The sequence below is a fragment of the Rana temporaria genome, chromosome 2 (assembly GCF_905171775.1).
Source record: "Rana temporaria chromosome 2, aRanTem1.1, whole genome shotgun sequence".
Classification (NCBI taxonomy): domain Eukaryota; kingdom Metazoa; phylum Chordata; class Amphibia; order Anura; family Ranidae; genus Rana; species Rana temporaria.
Window position 1 is genome coordinate 4,849,040 of NC_053490.1, and position 19,384 is coordinate 4,868,423.

The 19,384-nt window shown below is 52.2% G+C and overlaps 1 protein-coding gene across 1 annotated transcript in view; it reads left to right on the forward strand.

The window, feature by feature from the left end:
• Nucleotides 1–19,384, forward strand: part of LOC120927465 (START domain-containing protein 10-like) — a 35,695-nt gene that overhangs the window by 2,003 nt on the left and 14,308 nt on the right. The window contains exon 2 of the mRNA XM_040338162.1: nucleotides 18,953–19,100. Within this exon, the coding sequence (XP_040194096.1) occupies nucleotides 18,953–19,100 (148 nt within the window). The remainder of the gene's footprint in view (nucleotides 1–18,952; nucleotides 19,101–19,384) is intronic.

The window sequence follows — 19,384 nt, forward strand, 5'->3', positions numbered from 1 at the left end:
ATGTCCCCTCCCCCCACAGTCACATCAGTCTCTGTACAGAGGAGCTTACACTCTAATGTCCCCCCCCCCCCACAGTCACATCAGTCTCTGTACAGAGGAGCTTACACTCTAATGCCCCCCCCCCACAGTCACATCAGTCTCTGTACAGAGGAGCTTACACTCTAATGCCCCCCCCCCCCAGTCACATCAGTCTCTGTACAGAGGAGCTTACACTCTAATATCCCCCCCACAGTCACATCAGTCTCTGTACAGAGGAGCTTACACTCTAATGTCCCTTCCCCCCACAGTCACATCAGTCTCTGTACAGAGGAGCTTACACTCTAATGTCCCCCCCCCCCACAGTCACATCAGTCTCTGTACAGAGGAGCTTACACTCTAATGTCCCCTCCCCCACAGTCACATCAGTCTCTGTACAGAGGAGCTTACACTCTAATGTCCCCTCCCCCCACAGTCACATCAGTCTCTGTACAGAGGAGCTTACACTCTAATGTCCCCTCCCCCACAGTCATATCAGTCTCTGTACAGAGGAGCTTACACTCTAATATCCCCTCCCCCCCACAGTCACATCAGTCTCTGTACAGAGGAGCTTACACTCTAATGTCCCCTCCCCCCACAGTCACATCAGTCTCTGTACAGAGGAGCTTACACTCTAATGTCCCCCCCCCCCACAGTCATATCAGTCTCTGTACAGAGGAGCTTACACTCTAATGCCCCCCCCCCCACAGTCACATCAGTCTCTGTACAGAGGAGCTTACACTCTAATGTCTCCTCCCCCACACAGTCACATCAGTCTCTGTACAGAGGAGCTTACACTCTAATGTCCCCCCCCCCCACAGTCACATCAGTCTCTGTACAGAGGAGCTTACACTCTAATGTCCCCCCCCCCCACAGTCATATCAGTCTCTGTACAGAGGAGCTTACACTCTAATGTCCCCTCCCCCACAGTCACATCAGTCTCTGTACAGAGGAGCTTACACTCTAATGTCCCCCTCCCCCCCACAGTCACATCAGTCTCTGTACCAGAGGAGCTTACACTCTAATGTCCCCTCCCCCACAGTCACATCAGCCTCTGTACAGAGGAGCTTACACTCTAATGTCCCTCCCCCCACAGTCACATCAGTCTCTGTACCAGAGGAGCTTACACTCTAATGTCCCCTCCCCCCCACAGTCACATCAGTCTCTGTACAGAGGAGCTTACACTCTAATGTCCCCCCCCCCACAGTCACATCAGTCTCTGTACAGAGGAGCTTACACTCTAATGTCCCCTCCCCCACAGTCACATCAGTCTCTGTACAGAGGAGCTTACACTCTAATGCCCCCTCCCCCCCCATCAGTCTCTGTACAGAGGAGCTTACACTCTAATGTCCCCTCCCCCCACAGTCACATCAGTCTCTGTACAGAGGAGCTTACACTCTAATGTCCCCCCCCCCCCACATCACATCAGTCTCTGTACAGAGGAGCTTACACTCTAATGTCCCCCCCCCACAGTCACATCAGTCTCTGTACAGAGGAGCTTACACTCTAATGTCCCCCCCCCCCACAGTCACATCAGTCTCTGTACAGAGGAGCTTACACTCTAATGTCCCCTCCCCCCACAGTCACATCAGTCTCTGTACAGAGGAGCTTACACTCTAATGTCCCCTCCCTCCCCACAGTCACATCAGTCTCTGTACAGAGGAGCTTACACTCTAATGTCCCCCCCCCCCACAGTCACATCAGTCTCTGTACAGAGGAGCTTACACTCTAATGTCTCCCCCCCCCACAGTCACATCAGTCTCTGTACAGAGGAGCTTACACTCTAATGTCCCCCCCCCCCACAGTCACATCAGTCTCTGTACAGAGGAGCTTACACTCTAATATCCCCTCCCCACAGTCACATCAGTCTCTGTACAGAGGAGCTTACACTCTAATGTCCCCCCCCCCCCCACAGTCACATCAGTCTCTGTACAGAGGAGCTTACACTCTAATGCCCCCCCCCCCCACAGACACATCAGTCTCTGTACCAGAGGAGCTTACACTCTAATGTCCCCTCCCCCACAGTCACATAGGTCTCTGTACAGAGGAGCTTACACTCTAATGTCCCCCCCCCCCACAGTCACATCAGTCTCTGTACAGAGGAGCTTACACTCTAATGTCCCCCCCACAGTCACATCAGTCTCTGTACAGAGGAGCTTACACTCTAATGTCCCCCCCCCCCACAGTCACATCAGTCTCTGTACAGAGGAGCTTACACTCTAATGTCCCCTCCCCCCACAGTCACATCAGTCTCTGTACAGAGGAGCTTACACTCTAATGTCCCCCCCCCCCACAGTCACATCAGTCTCTGTACAGAGGAGCTTACACTCTAATGTCCCCCCCCCCCACAGACACATCAGTCTCTGTACCAGAGGAGCTTACACTCTAATGTCCCCTCCCCCACAGTCACATAGGTCTCTGTACAGAGGAGCTTACACTCTAATGTCCCCTCCCCCCACAGTCACATCAGTCTCTGTACAGAGGAGCTTACACTCTAATGTCCCCTCCCCCACATCACATCATTCTCTGTACAGAGGAGCTTACACTCTAATGTCCCCTCCCCCCCCCCCCCACAGTCACATCAGTCTCTGTACAGAGGAGCTTACACTCTAATGTCCCCCCCCCCCCACAGTCACACGCTATTATTACTATACATTTATATAGCTCTGACATATACCGCTCCCCGCGGCGCGCACTGCTGTGTTTCCGGCACCCTGTCATTATGATGTCATTCTTCTATGGGGACGTTGGTGTACTCTGTGACCTGAGTGCGGTAAACCCGTAATCACAGCTGGCGCGGCTGGCTGACAATTACTGGCTGCAGCCGTCACGGGTGACATTTGCCGTCCTCTCGGTGACCGCCTGTCTCTGACACCCTCGGAGATGAAGACATCACAGCTGCGCGGTCTCAGCTCCTCTCCCGCTGTATGACCACGACGAGTCCTCCGTTCTGGTCCTGCGTGCCAAACGCCGCCTACGCACAGCCAGCGCGCCGGATTGGAGTCACGGCCTCCGGAGGTGAAAGGGTCAATCCTAATGCCGCGTACACACGGTCGTTTTATGTGATGAAAAAAAATGACGTTTTTAAAAACGTCACTTTAATTGACCGTGTGTGGGGGAAAACGTCGTTTTATGTCTTCTAAAAAACGACCAAAAAAAATTGAAGCATGCTTCAATTTTATGTGTCGTTTTTCAAAACGTCAACTTTTACTTCACAGAAATTGACCGTGTGTAGCAAAAAACGTCGTTTAAAACGACGTTTTTTCATCCGCGCATGCCCAGAAGCTACTTATGAAGCAAGCTTCAATGGAAAAACGTGGTGAACGTAACCTCACTTTGCAAGAACATTGTGAGAAAAACGATGGTGTGTAGGCAACTTCGTCTTTGAAAATTGAAGTTTCAAAAACGTCATTTTTTACTTCACAGAAAGTGTCGTTTTTTTTCATCACATAAAGTGATGGTGTGTATGCGGCATAAGGATTGGAGGACATTTCCATCGCATGCAGGGGACCTTCAAACCCGAGCGGAGATCTTTGCGCGATACGTGCGGCCGCCAGCAGAAATCTTGCTGCACGCAGGGCCGCCATCAGGAATTATGGGGCCCCTTACCACAGCTTCAGGCATGGGGGCCCCCCTGGAGCAGAGAACCGGGAAGGGGTTGCTGCCACCTCAAATTGAGAAGTGGGGGGGGGGTTGTGTCGTGATTTGAGAAGCGGGGGATGCCACGAATTGGGGGACGAATTGGTGGAGGGGAGGGGTTGCCCAGGGCCTCTGGGCCCCTTACAAAAAAAAAAAAGGGGGGGGTAGCCATCCGGGCTCTTTAATAAAAATAAGAAAAAATATATATATAAAAAAATAAATGTTTTAACAAAAAAAAAAAGAGGGGGGGGTTGCCATCCGGGGCCCCTGGGCCCCTTAATAAAAATAAATTTACAATAAAAAAATATATAAAAAAATAATATATATATATATATATATTTTTTTTTTTTTATATAAAAAAATAAATTAAAAAAAGGGGGTTACCATCTGGGCACCTCTGGGCCATTTAATAAAAAAAAAATATATAAAAAAAGGGGGGGGGGGTTGCCATCTGGGCACCTCTGGGCCGTTTAATAAAAAATAAAAATAAATAAAAAATAAATATATAAAAAAAAGGGGGTTACCATCTGGGCACCTCTGGGCCATTTAATAAAAAAAATATATATAAAAAAAGGGGGGGGGGGGGTTGCCATCTGGGCACCTCTGGCCCGTTTAATAAAAAATAAAAATAAATAAAAAATAAATATATAAAAAAAAGGGGGGTTGCCATCCAGGATGGCGGCCCTGGCTCCACGTGTGCCACGTTCGTTCAATAGTCGTTACAATGGGTAAGGTTTGGCAAGCTCCTGAATTTTCAGATCATTTGTACCCACATGTACTTCACTGCAATTGTCATTTTTCACGGTTAGCAGTGCATTTTTATAGCACTTTTCGCTGTGAAAATGACAATGGTCCCAAAAAATGTGTCAAAAGTGTCCGATGTGTCCGTCATAATGTCGCAGTCACGAAAAAAAAATCGCTGATTGCCGCCATTGGTAGTAAAAAAAAAAAAATTATTAATAAAAATGCAATAAAACTATCCCCTATTTTGTAAACGCTATAAATTTTGCGCAAACCAATCGATAAACGCTTACTGCGATTTTTTTTTTAAAATTGGTAGAAGAGTACGTATCTGCCTAAACTGAGGAAAAAAAATTGTGTTTTTTATATATATTTTTGGGGGATATTTATTATAGCAAAAAGTAAAAAAAATATTGCATCTTTTTCAAAATTGTCGCTCTATTTTTGTTTATAGCGCAAAAAATAAAAACCGCAGAGGTGATCAAATACCACCAAAAGAAAGCTCTATTTGTGGGGGAAAAAAGGACGCCAATTTTGGTTAGTTACACCCTTATGAAGCAAGAAGACATCGGTGACCAGTGTTGAGATGGACACCACATATGTTCTTCTGAAGAGGTGGATGTTGATCCAGAAAAAGTCAGAATCTTGAGAATCAACACTTTGTATATTTTTCTTAATCACTTCCCGCCCGGTCAATAGTATATTGACGTCCGGGAAGTGGTTGTGAAATCCTGACTGGACGTCTATTGACGTCCTGCAGGATAACAGCCTGTGGGGGGCGCGCAGCGAGGGCGATCGGTGATGCGGGGTGTCAGTCTGACACCCTGCACCTCCGGCGGAGGCTCTTTACCACGTGATCAGCCGTGTCCAATCACGGCTGATCACGATGTAAACAGGAAGAGCCGTTGATCGGCTCTTCCTCACTCGCGTCTGACAGACGCGAGTAGAGGAGAACCGATCGGCGGCTCTCCTGACAGGGGGGGTTCGCGCTGATTGTTTATCAGCGCAGCCCCCCCTTGGATCCCCACACTGGACCACCAGGGAAGCCACCATGGCAAGCTAAAATAAATAATAAAAAAAAAAAAGCACAATAAATGCCAATCAGTGCCCACAAGTGGGCACTGACTGGAGTGATGCCCAGCAATGCCATCAGTGACACCCCTCAGTGTCCATCAGTGCCCATCTATGCCCAGTGCCCACCTATCAGTGCCCATCTGTGCCACCCATAAGTACCCATAAGTGCCGCCCATGAGTGCCCATCAGTGCCGCCTAAGGTTCAGAGTCTACATACCGGTTGATTTTCTCAGGAGTTCCTGATGGCGGCGATGGGCCAGAAACACTAATGCCGCACACACACGGTCGAAATTTCCGATGGAAAAAGTCAGATGAAATTTTTTTCATCGGATATTCCGACCGTGTGTGTGCCCCATCAGACTTTTTCCGTCGGAAATTCCCACGGACTAAGAATGAGGCCTCGTACACACGACAGAGTTTCTCGGCAGAATTCAGCGAGAAACTCGGTCAGAGCCGGATTCTGCCGAGAAACTCTGTCGTGTGTACACTTTCGGCCCGATGGAGCCGCCGAGGAACTCGTCGAGAAAATAGAGAACATGTTCTCTATTTTCTCGTTGTTCTATGGGAGAACTCGGCCCGCCGAGCTCCTCGGCGGCTTCAGGGCTGAACTCGCCGAGGAACTCGACGTGTTTGGCACGTCGAGTTCCTCGGCCGTGTGTACGAGGCCTGAGAACATGTTCTCTTTTTTTCCGACCGTTTAGTCTGTATGGAATTCCGACGGAGAAAAAAAACACGCATGCTCGGAAACAATTTGAAGCATTGAACTTAATTTTCCTCGGCTCGTCGTAGTGTTGTACGGTCGGAATTTGGTGTGCCCGTGTGTATGCAAGACAGCTTGAGCGGAATTCCGTCGGAAAAACCCGCCTGAGTTTATTCCGATGGAAAAAAAAGTCGTGTGTACGCGGCATAATGGTCCCTCTTTGCTGCAAATTGGCAGCAGGTTGTGGCCCTCAGGATTGACCCACCAAGAGGTTTTTGGAAGAATAAAGGGATACGGAGCAGAAACTGTTTAAGATGCAGTAGACAAGAGTAGTCAGGTCCACGTGATGTGGCCCCCCCAAGATGCCGAGGTTGAGAACTAGTTAATTTTCTCAGGAGCTTCTGATGGCGGTGATGGGCCAAAAACCCTATTGGTCTCTGGATTCTCTTTGCAGCAACCTGGCAGCAGGTTGGGGCCCTCAGGGCCAACCCACCAAGGGGTTGATGTGGTAGACAAGAGTAATCGGGTCCCCCAAGGTGCAGAATCTAAGTAGTTGGTTTTCTCAGGAGCTCCTGATGGAGGTAATGGCCCTCAGGGCCAACCCGCCAAGGGGTTGATGTGGTAGACAAGAGTAGATCGGGTCCTCCAAGGTGCAGAATCTAAGTAGTTGGTTTTCTCAGCAGCTCCTGATGGAGGTAATGGGCCAGAAGTCATAATGGTCCCAAATTCTCTTTGCAGCAACCTGGCAGCAGGTTGTGGCCCTCAGGAGTGACCCAGCAAGGGTTTGTGGGAAGAGAAAGTCTACAGAGCGGCGACTTTTTATGATGCAGTTGACAAGAGTAGTCAGGCTCCCCTAAGGTGTGGGGGTCTATGTACCAGTTGATTTTCTCAGGAGCTCCTGATGGTGGTAATGGGCCAGAAATCCTAATGGTGGGTTTTTGCTGGTACCAGGTTGTGGCCCTCAGGACTGATCCACCAGGGGTTGTGGGAAGAGAAGAGCTACAGAGTGGAGGCTGTTTATGATCCGGTAGACAAGAGTAGTCAGACTCTGGACTTTGGGGGGAGCCCAACTTAACTTGGACCTGACTACTCTTGTTTACCGCATCATAAACACTCCGTAATCCTTCCCACAACCCCTTAGTAGGGCAATCCTAGGGGCCACAACCTGGCGCTATGTTGCGGCAAAGAGAACCAGGGACCATTGGGGGTTTCTGGCTCATCGCCACCATAAGCTCCTGAGAAAATCAACTGGTACTTAGGTCCAGGTTATGTGGGCTCCCCCAAGGTGCAGGGTACCAGTGGACCTAAGTACCAGTTGATTTTCCCGGGAGCTCCTGATGGTGGTAATGGGCCATATACCCCAACAATGCCTTGTTCTCGTTGGTGCAACCAGGTTGTGGCCCTCAGGATTGGACCACCAAGGGGCGTGGGGAAAGAAAGTCTACAGAGTGGAGACTTTTTATGCAGGCAACAAACGCAGGAGTAGTAATGTCCAGACAGAGGTTGTGGCAGGTGGCAAACAAGAGGGTAGTCAGGTCCAGGCAGGGATAGAGGTAGGTGGCAGCAGGGCCGTCTTTAATGTTGATTGGATCCTGGGCAAAAAAAATCTTGGCCCCCCCCCCCCCTATGCAATTTTGCTCTCCACCTGCTCTGAGACTTACAATAAATATCAACTAGACTTAAAGGGCCAGATTCTCAAAGAATTACGCCGGCGTATCAGTAGATACGCCGACGTAACTCGGAATCTAAGCCCGTCGTATGTTTAAGTGTATTCTCAAACTGAGATACACTTAAACATGCCTAAGATATGACGGCTTGCGCCATCGTATCTTAGGGTGCAATATTTACGCTGGCCGCTAGGTGGCACTTCCATTGCGGTCGGCGTAGAATATGCTAATGAGTCGTTACACCGATTCACGAACGTACGCTTGCCCGTCGCAGTAAATTTACACCGTTTCCGTAAGAGAGATACGCGGCGTAAAGATAAAGCTGCCCCCTAGGTGGCGTATCCAATGTTAAGTATGGCCGTCGTTCCCGCGCCGAAATTTGAAAATTTTACGTCGTTTGCGTAAGTCGTCCGTGAATGGGGCTGGACGCCATTTACGTTCACGTCCAAACCAATGACGTCCTTGCAACGTCATTTAGCGCAATGCACGTCAGGAAATTTTAGGGACGGCGCATGCGCAGTACGTTCGGCGCGGGAACGCGTCTAATTTAAATGATCCACGCCCCCTACCCGGATCATTTTAATTAGGCGGGCTTGCGCCGGGGGGATTTACGCTACGCCGCCGCAACTTTACAGGCAAGTGCTTTGTGAATCAAGCACTTGCCCGTAAAACTTGCGGCGGCGTAACGTTAATGAGATACGTTACGCCACCGCAAAGATGCGGCGATCTACCAGAATCTGGCTCAGAATCTGTTTATTGTATCAGATCAGGCAGCGATTGCGATTGGTTGCTAGAGGTTACAGCATATCATTACCACTTACTGACTGGTTGCTAGAGGTTACAGCATATCATTACGGCTCACTGATTAGTTGCTAGAGGTTACAGCAGATGATTTATTCTTGTTGATTGGTTGCTAGAGATTACTGTACAGTAATACTGCTCACTGATTGGTTGCTAGAGGTTACAGCACATCATTACCACTTACTGACTGGATGCTAGAAGTTACAGCACACATTATGGCTCATTGACTAGTTGCTAGAGGTTACAGCGCACATTACGGCTCACTGATTAGTTGCTAGAGGTTACAGCAGATGATTTCTTCTCGTTGATTGGTTGCTAGAGATTACTGTACAGTAATACTGCTCACCGATTGGTTGCTAGAGGCTACAGCACATAATCTCTTCACTGCAGAGGGGCATGATATACATATGATTGCCGCCATTATTTACATATGAATGCCACCGGCCTCAGCTATTTACATAAGAATGCTCCCATTATTTACATATGAATGACAGTTATTTACATGTAAACACGGGGTCTGCAGGTGAGTCATCTGTACACAACAATAGGGCAGAGCTGGGCAGCATTAGTAGCAGCACTTCACACTGAGATATCAGGACACAGCACAGGACTAGAACTTCAAGGAAACTTAAACTGAGATAGTTGGCAAGTATGAGGCAGCTGCTTTGGGCCCCACAACAATGACAGGGCCCAGGGCAGCTTCCCCTTTTGCCCTGCCTTAAAAACGACCCTGAGTGGCAGGTAAGAGAAGAGTCAGGTCAATCCAGGTTGGCAACCAACAGGCAGCTGTCAGGTAAGCATTAGAGTTTGGCCCATAGGGCTCGTATAGGGGGTATTAGTAGCAGGAGTAGGGGGGGGGGGGGAAGGTGAAGGATCAATAAGAAAGGTAGGTGAGGTTGTCACAGGTAGCCCTGAGGAGAATTGATGACTATTGACACACTGTACATGCGTTGTAATGTGCGTCGTATCTCAGCCTCACCGTAAATGGACGCCTTTTTTATCTGAAAACCCCAATTGGGAACTTCTGGGGGTGAGTGTTTATTTTCCAATCGATCTCTTCCAATAGAAAATGATTTGATTTATAGTCAACAACTCATTTGATCAATATACCACATGGATTTCGAATTTGATAGCCAAGATATGATTTTTGATCTTCCAGTTGTAAGTTATTGATCACGTCGCGGTTTCCACCACGTCATCGCGTAACAAAGAACACAGGGCCAGATTCACGTAGAATCGCGGCGGCGTAACGTATCGTAGATACGTTACACCGCCGCAATTTTTCATCGCAAGTGCCTGATTCACCAAGCACTTGCGATGAAAACTACGCCGGCGGCCTCCGGCGCAAGGGGGGCCAATTCAAATGGGCGTGTGCCATTTAAATTAGGCACGCTCCCGCGCCGGACCTACTGCGCATGCTCCGTTTCTTAACTCCCGCCGTGCTTTGCGCGCCGTAACGTCATTTTTTTGAACGGCGACAAGCGTAGCGTAATTCCGTATTCCCGGACGGCTTACGCAAACGACGTTAAATTTTGAATTTAGACGCGGGAACGATGGCCATACTTTAGACAGCAATACACTTGCTGACTAAAGTTAGGGCACCAAAAAAAACGACTAACTTTGCATCGGGAAACTAGACTAGCGGCGACGTAGCGAACGCGAAAAACCGCCGTGGATCCGCCGTAACTCCTAATTTGCATACCCGACGCTGGTTTACGACGCAAACTCCCCCCAGCGGCGGCCGCGGTACTGCATCCTAAGATCCGACAGTGTAAAACAATTACACCTGTCGGATCTTATGGATATCTATGCGTAACTGATTCTATGGGTCAGTCGCATGGATAGAAACAGAGATACGCCGGCGTATCAGGAGAAACGCCGTCGTATCTCATTTGTGAATCTGGCCCAAAGTATCTCAAAGCTGCCATTGGATACTAAAAGATCGATAATATTCGGCCCCCCCCCAGATAGACGTCGTTTAATTGAATCGATCTAAATCGAGTGTGAATTAGAAGGACGGGAATTTATGGCTCTTTGAAATTGATTGCAGGTTCGATCGTTTTGATCGAATAGCTACAAAAATTGAAGCGCGCGTGACCACCGTTAGGAGGTTAATTTCTGATATTGATCGGTGGGATTGATAGAGAGGGGTCACAGCCGGAGGAGTCCAACGTCAGATCTGTTCTTCTATGTGGGAGACTTCTAGGGAAAGTGTGACATTGTGGCAGCGACAAGGACAGTCAGGGGTGTCCTTCATCTCAGGACTGGCTGTACTTTCGGGATGAATGTGGTGAGAAAATCCATGATGTCATACATGTGTACTGCAAACACAAATGATAAGAGACAGGAGAGGGAGAGAGAGAGAAGAGAGGAGGGAGAGAGAGGAAAAAACAGGGAGGAAAAAGAGAGAAAATAGATGAGGGAGAGAGAAGGAGGGGGGGAGAGGAGGGGGGGGAGGGAAAAGAGGGAGAGGAGGAAGAGAGGGAAAAAAGATAGAGGGAGGAAAAAGAGAGAAAAGAGATGGAGGGGGAGAGAGAGAGAGAAGGGGGGAGGAGAAGAGGGAACGGGAAGAGAGGGAGAGAGAGAAGGGGGGAGGAGAAAGGGGAGGGAGAGAGAGAGAAGAGAGGAGGGAGAGAGGGGGAAAAACAGGGAGGAAAAAGAGATAAAATAGATGAGGGAGAGAGAAGGAGGGGGGGGGGAGAGGAGGGGGGGAGAGGGAAGGGGGGAGAGGGAAAGGGAAAAGAGGGAGAGGAGGAAGAGAGGGAAACAAGATAGAGGGAGGAAAAAGAGAGAAAAGAGATGGAGGGGGAGAGAGAGAGAGAAGGGGGGAGGAGAAGAGGGAACGGGAAGAGAGGGAGAGAGAGAAGGGGGGAGGAGAAAGGGGGAAAGGGGAGGGAGAGAGATGGGGGAGAAGAGGGAAAGGGAAGGGAGGGTGAGAGAGAGAGAAAAGGGGGGAAGAGGGGAAGGGAGGGAGAGAGAAGGGAAAGGAGAGAAGGCAGGAGGAAGAGAGGGAAAAAGGAGAGGGCGGAGAGGGAGGAAAAAGAGAGAAGAGATGGAGATAGAGAAGAGGGGAGGAGAAGAGGGAAAGGGAGAGAAGGGGGAGGAGAAAAGGGAAAGGGAAGGGAGTGAGAGAGAGAGGGGGGGGAGGAGAAAAAGGGAAGGGGGGAGAAGAGGGAAAGGGAAGGGAGGAGAAGAGAGACAGGGAAGGGAGGAAGAGAGAAGGGGGGGGAGAAAAGGGGAAGGGAGAGAGAAGGGGGAGGAGAAGAGGGAAAGGGAAGGGTGGGAGAGAGAAGAGGGAAAGGGAGGGAGAGAAAGAGAGAAAAGGGGGAAGAGGGGAAGGGAGGGAGGGAGAGAGAAGGGAAGGGAGAGAAGGCAGGAGAAAGAGAGAAAAAAGCTAGAGGGAGGAGAAAGAGAGAAAAGAGATGGAGGGGAAGAGCGAAGGGCAGGAGAAGAGGTGAGAGAGGGAGGAAAAGGAAAGAGAGAGGAGGGTGAGAGAAAGAGAACAGAGGTTAGATGGAGGAAAAGGGGAGAAGAGAGAAGAGAGGATGGGGGAGGGAGAAGAGAGGGGGTGAGAGAGGAGGGGGAGAGAGGGGGTGAGAGAGAGGAGGGGGAGAGAGGAGGGGGAGAGAGGGGGTGAGAGAGAGGAGGGGGACAGAGGAGGCGGAGGGAGAAGAGAGGAGGTGGGGAGGGAGAAGAGAGGGTGAGAGAGGGGGGGGAGAGAGAAGCGAGAAGGGGAGGGAGAAGACAGGAGGTGGGGAGGGAGAAGCGAGGGGGAGAGAGAGAAGAGAGGAGGAGAGAGAAGAGTTGAGGGGAAGAAAGAGAGGAGGGGAAGAATGAGAAGTGAGGAGGGGAAGAGCGAGAAGCGAGGAGGGGAGAGAGAGAAGAGAGGAGGGGAAGAGCGAGAAGCGAGGAGGGGAAGAGCGAGAAGAGAGGAGGGGAAGAGCGAGAAGCGAGGAGGGGAAGAGTGAGAAGCGAGGAGGGGGAGGGAGAAGAGAGGACAGTGAGAAGAGAGGAGGGGTGAGAGAGACGGAGAGAAAGAGGGTGAGAGAGAGGAGGGGGAGAGGGAGAACAGAGGAGGGAGAGAGGAGGATGAGGGGGGGGGGAGAGGGAGGAAGAGAGAAAGGGGGAGAGAAAAGTAGGGTAAAGGAGGGGAAGGGGTAAGAGAAGAGAGAGGTTAAAGGGAAAAATAGAGGAGGTGAGAAAAGAGAGGGGGGAGAGCCAAAGAAGAGAGGAAGGGTAAGAAGGAGAAAGAGGATGGAGAAGAAAGGAAGAGGGGGGGGGAGAGAAAGAAAAGAAGGGGGGGATGAGAAAGGAGGGTAGAGGGGGTAAGAGAAAAAGAGAAAGTAGGGGGAGGCGAACAGAAGGGTTAGAGAAAGAGAGAAAAGATGGGGGGGGGGTGGAGAAAGGGGGAGAGCCAAAGAGAGGAGGGGGAGAGAGAGAAAAAAGAGGAGAAGAGAGGAATGAGGTGGAGAACAAGAGAGAGGGGGAGAAAGACGAGAAGAGGGAGAGAAGTGAGGGGGAGGAAGGGAGGGGAAATAATGGGGGGGAGGGAGGGAGAGAGAGAGAGGGGTGAGTGGGAGAACACGAGAAGAGAGAAGGGGAGAGAAGGAATAGAGGGAGAGAGAAAAAAGAGGGGGCAAGAGAGCAATAGTGGAGGGGGGGGGGGTAAGAGGAGAGAGGGCGGGGGAGGGAAGAGGGAGAGATAGGGATGGGGGAGGGATAGAGGAAGGGAGTGGGGGGGGGGGAGAGAGCTATAGATAGACAGATGCCTGAGTTCTTCTTTCCAGAGCTGACATTATAATAAGTGATCTTGCTTTATTGAAGTGTCCTAAATATTTAATCTCCCCCGCCTGCGGCTCTTCCTCCCCTCCCCCCCTCTCAGTCCTCCATTATCCTCCCACATGGCGGTCCTCTCAGGTCCAGGCGAAGGGTTAAGCGTTTTCTCTCTCTCTCTCTCTCTGCGGCGTTGTTGCCTGGAAACTTGAAGCATCCCTCTCCTCCTGCCTGGTAACGGCGCCTCCTCTGGGACCCGGGCGCCGTGTGACGCCGTGTGCCGGCATGCCACGACACCGAGCCGGGCGCCGTGTGACACCGTGTGCCGGCATGCCACGACACCGAGCCGGGCGCCGTGTGACACCGTGTGCCGGCATGCCACGACACCGAGCCGGGCGCCGTGTGACACCGTGTGCCGGCATGCCACGACACCGAGCCGGGCGCTGTGTGACGCCGTGTGCCGGCATGTCGCGACACCGAGCCGGGCGCTGTGTGACACCGTGTGCCGGCATGCCGCGACACCGAGCCGGGCGCTGTGTGACACCGTGTGCCGGCATGCCGCGACACCGAGCCGGGCGCTGTGTGACACCGTGTGCCGGCATGCCGCGACACCGAGCCGGGCGCCGTGTGACACCGTGTGCCGGCATGCCACGACACCGAGCCGGGCGGCGTGTGACGCCGTGTGCCGGCATGCCGCGACACCGAGCCGGGCGCTGTGTGACACCGTGTGCCGGCATGCCGCGACACCGAGCCGGGCGCTGTGTGACACCGTGTGCCGCAATGCCACGACACCGAGCCGGGCGCTGTGTGACACCGTGTGCCGCAATGCCACGACACCGAGCAGGGCGCCGTGTGACACTGTGCGCCGGCATGCCGCGACACCGAACCGAGCCAAGCAATAATCACACTCGTCGTTTTAATAATGCAAACATCGCACGGCGTCACATGACGCGGGTTCAAGTATTGAAAGCGAAACTCCAGCCAAAAATAACAAAACGAACAGCCAATAAAATGTAAAAAGAAACAAAACCAGCTGTTGCTACAATATTCACCTTCGATCCAGAGATGTTTCCCCTTGCTGTACTTTTTTTCTGCCCCTAGATGCCCTCAGTCTGATGGCCAACATCATTCAACACACTTCTTCTGAGCCCAGGTCGCTCTCAGGCTGTGACTGGGCAGTGAGAGGAGAAGCAGTAGAGTGATGAGCTCATCTCTCTGCTCTCTCCTCCTATCGGCATGCTTCTTGTCAAGAAAAAGATTTTATAGTGAATATGAAACCTGTTTTGTCCAATGGGGGGGACACAGGAGGTCATGTACTGTAGGTGGCACTATAGCCCCTAGCAAATAGTTTGCTGCACTTAGTCATAGACTTCTATTATATCCTGCGGGATTGCTGCACTTAGCCATAGACTTCTATTATATCTGCTGCCGCTCCTCTGAAAAGCGATCCTCCTCCGGGCTCACATTTCCCAATTGTTTGTCGGTAAACCCCCCCCGAGACGGACGTCTCCCCCGATGCGCTGTGACGGCCATTGACTCGGCTCGTCCAGGCGGAAGCGTCTCGTACATTAGAGAACGCCGTCCCTCCGAGGGCGCCGCCGTCACACATCCATTTAGTACAGGGAGACGTTAAATCCGTACGGCCGAGCGTTCCGACGCCGCGCTCCGGGCACACGGCGAGCACTCGGAATTCTATAGCCGTGTCCTGGAGACCGAGCCGCCATAGAAAAGGGGATTTCATGGGGGGGAAAAAAAAAGGCCCGCGGCTTGTCATTCCTCATACAACAATGGGGGGTCACCATGGCAACCAGCGCTAAAGTGACCGATCAATAAAGATGGTCACATGCCTGCGCCGCCAGAATGTGAGGATCAATGGATAATCCCAGAGGGGAGACGATAGAGATACATTGTATATTGTATAGTCACTGAGGAGGAGAATTTTATTTATTTGTTTGTTTTATGTTACTTTTATATTATTATTATTATTATTATTATTATTATTATTATGGGTCTTTAAAAAGTTTCCGCACTTTATATTTTCACTGGAAACATTGAAGGGGGGAGGAAGTTTGCTGATGGCATTAAAAAGTTGGTAAGACATTCGGAAAAAAAACGTCTGCTGTCCTCCTCCGTTCTGCTCTCCCCCTCCATGCTCCGTGTCCCCCCTCCGTGCCGCTGCTGTCCCCCTCCGTTCTGCTCTCCCTCTTCATGCTCCGTGTCCCCCCTCCGTGCCGCTGCTGTCCTCCTCCGTTCTGCTCTCCCCTTCATGCTCCGTGTCCCCCTCCGTGCCGCTGCTGTCCTCCTCCAATCTGCTCTCCCCCTCCATGCTCCGTGTCCCCCCTCCATGCTCCATGTTCCCCTCCGTTCTGCTCTCCCCCCTCCATGCTCTGTGTCCCCCCCTCCGTGCCGCTGCTGTCCTCCTCCGTTCTGCTCTCCCCCTCCATGCTCTGTGTCCCCCCTCCGTGCCGCTGCTGTCCTCCTCCGTTCTGCTCTCCCCCTCCATGCTCCGTGTCCCCCCTCCGTGCCGCTGCTGTCCTCCTCCGTTCTGCTCTCCCCCTCCATGCTCCGTGTCCCCCCTCCATGCTCCATGTCCCCCTCCGTTCTGCTCTCCCCCTTCCATGCTCTGTGTCCCCCCCTCCGTGCCGCTGCTGTCCTCCTCCGTTCTGCTCTCCCCCTCCATGCTCCGTGTCCCCCCTCCGTGCCGCTGCTGTCCCCCTATCTTCTGCTCTCCCCCTCCATGCTCCGTGTCCCCCCTCCATGCTCCATGTCCCCCTCCGTTCTGCTCTCCCCCTCCATGCTCTGTGTCCCCCCCTCCATGCCGCTGCTGTCCTCCTCCGTTCTGCTCTCCCCCTCCAAGCTCTGTGTCCCCCCTCCGTGCCACTGCTGTCCTCCTCCGTTCTGCTCTCTCCCTCCATGCTCCGTGTCCCCCCTCCGTGCCGCTGCTGTCCTCCTCCATTCTGCTCTCCCCCTCCATGCTCCGTGTCCCCCCTCCGTGCCGCTGCTATCCTCCTCCGTTCTGCTCTCCCCCTCCATGCTCTGTGTCCCCCTCCATTCTGCTCTCCCCCTCCATGCTCCGTGTCCCCCTCCGTTCTGCTCTCCCTCTCCATGCTCCGTGTCCCCCCTCCATGCTCCGTGTCCCCCTCTGTTCTGCTCTCCCCCTCCATGCTCCGTGTCCCCCCTCCGTGCCGCTGCTGTCCTCCTCCATTCTGCTCTCCCCCTCCATGCTCCGTGTCCCCCCTCCGTGCCGCTGCTATCCTCCTCCGTTCTGCTCTCCCCCTCCATGCTCCGTGTCCCCCTCCGTTCTGCTCTCCCTCTCCATGCTCCGTGTCCCCCCTCCATGCTCCGTGTCCCCCTTTGTTCTGCTCTCCCCCTCCATGCTCCGTGTCCCCCCTCCGTGCCTCTGCTGTCCTCCTCCATTCTGCTCTTCCCCTCCATGCTCCGTGTCCCCCCTCCATGCTCCGTGTCCCCCTCCGTTCTGCTCTCCCCCTCCATGCTCCGTGTCCCCCCTCCGTGCCTCTGCTGTCCTCCTCCATTCTGCTCTTCCCCTCCATGCTCCGTGTCCCCCCTCCGTGCTCCGTGTCCTCCTCAGTTCTGCTCTCCCCCTCCATGCTCCGTGTTATTTCTACAACATGAGCATCTGAATGGAGACACTTAATACAAGTCTGGTGTAATCCGAGGATTACCGGATCCGTATCACTGGAAGGCCGTGGGCAATAATCCCTTTTATATCAGTGTAATCCTCCCATCTACATACGCAGGATCTCGTCTGAGACACGTGATATCGGGGCTCCCGGGAATGATCTCCCCATTCAATTTACTAACGTTTCACACGACTTTTTATACATTTTCAAAATGGATTCATTTGAAAAAAAAATGTGTGAATCTTTAGTAAAAGTTGTGAACCTTGTGTAGAAAACTTGTATAAAAAAAAAAGCCCCCGAGCACCTTGGGACACTTGTGGGTACTTCCAGCAGAAGGGAAAGCCAGGGGGTAGGAGGATTAGAACAAAAACAGAGGAGTCACAAGGCTCTCTGTAGCAAAAAAAAAGAAAAAATGGCTTAAAACAAGCCATCACTTATCTCTGTAGCTATAAGCATTGTGGAGGAATTTATTTTTCAAAGCTCACCCTGTGACTCCTGTAAAAGTGATTAGGTGGATCTGTAGCTGCCCGGATCACCTTTACTATAGAGCCAGGTGCCTGCTGGGGGAAAAGAGGAACATGCTCATGGTGGCTGCTGTGACTGTGACCGTGTTTTTACCCTTCCAAGACCTTGATGTTTGAGGCATGTTGTTAGTAACAAAAGAGTTAAATACACAGCAGTGGGGGTGGGGGTGGGGGGGTCAATTTTATTGATATGAGGGGCTCAATTGCACCCCTACATCCCCCAAGGGCCTTTTTTTAATAGGGTGACCACCAGCTTCCAGTCAGGGTCGCCCTCTGCTGGATTGACAGCTGCATTGACTAGCTGGGGCTGGGACTTCCTACAGAGAGCAGGCTGGAGGCACAATAACACTGAGGGACCCCTCTATGGTGCTCTGTCTGGGGCCCCTCTATGGTGCTCTGTCTGGGGCCCCTCTATGGTGCTCTGTCTGGGGCCCCTCTATGGTGCTCTGTCTGGGGCCCCTCTATGGTGCTCTGTCTGGGACCCCTCTATGGTGCTCTGTCTGGGACCCCTCTATGGTGCTCTGTCTGGGACCCCTCTATGGTGCTCTGTCTGGGACCCCTCTATGGTGCTCTGTCTGGGGCCCCTCTATGGTGCTCTGTCTGGGGCCCCTCTATGGTGCTCTGTCTGGGGCCCCTCTATGGTGCTCTGTCTGGGGCACCCTCTATGGTGCTCTGTCTGGGGCCCCTCTATGGTGCTCTGTCTGGGGCCCCTCTATGGTGCTGTCTGGGGCCCCTCTATGGTGCTCTGTCTGGGCCCCTCTATGTTGCTTTGTCTAGGGCCCCTCTATGGTGCTCTGTCTGGGGCCCCTCTATGGTGCTCTGTCTGGGACCCCTCTATGGTGCTCTGTCTGGGACCCCTCTATGGTGCTGTCTGGGGCCCCTCTATGGCACTCTGTCTGGGGCACTCTCTATGGCGCTCTGTCTGGGGCCCCTCTATGGTGCTGTGTCTGGGGCCCCTTGATTTGTTAATGGCATCATTGTATATATGTGTACTGTGTATATAGACCTGGATATGTTTCAGGATCATAGGCGTCCTAAAAAGTTAGTTTCTGGGCATCAGCCCCCTCGTACAACAGGGCTGGAGGGTGAGAAAAAGAAGCAGCACAAGAAGATTATTGGTTTAGGTTCTAACAAGAAGTGTGCTGATAGGACAAGAGAGCAGAGTGAGAGAGAGATGTTGCTGCTCACAGGCTGGAGGGGGGAGGAGTCTTCCATGATGGCTTGGGCTCAGAGGAAATGGGTGGTTAATGAGAATGAGGACATCTAGTGGTGGGCTCTCTGTCGGAGGTCTGGCTGTAAATTCATTTGAACCCTTTATTGTTGAGCCTTTGCCGATTTCTGATCACCTCCCCTCCCCTCCTCCTCTTATCTCTGCAGTGTCGGATGGAATGTAAAGACGTCTCGGCGGAGATCCTCTATGACGTCCTGCATGACGTGGAATATCGCAAGAAGTGGGACACCAACGTCATCGAGACCTTCGACATCGGGAAGCTGACCGTCAACGCCGACATCGGCTACTACGCATGTGAGTGTTTTATCGACCAAGGCGGGGGCGAGGTTTTACCGACCGATCGAACCAGCGGTGGGGGGTTGTGTGGGGGACGACTGGTTTGTTTGCCACCTCCCACAAAGGAATAGGACAAGAGCCTCTTCCCTACAACCCTGGCCAGTGGTTGTGAGTGGGGTCTGCGGGCAGGGGGGGGGTGCTTATTGCAATCTGGAAGCCCTCTTTAACAATGTGGCCCCCAGATCCTGCTCTTTAATAACTAAAGGGCGGGGGCCACCCGGTGATGTCACCTGGTGAACCCG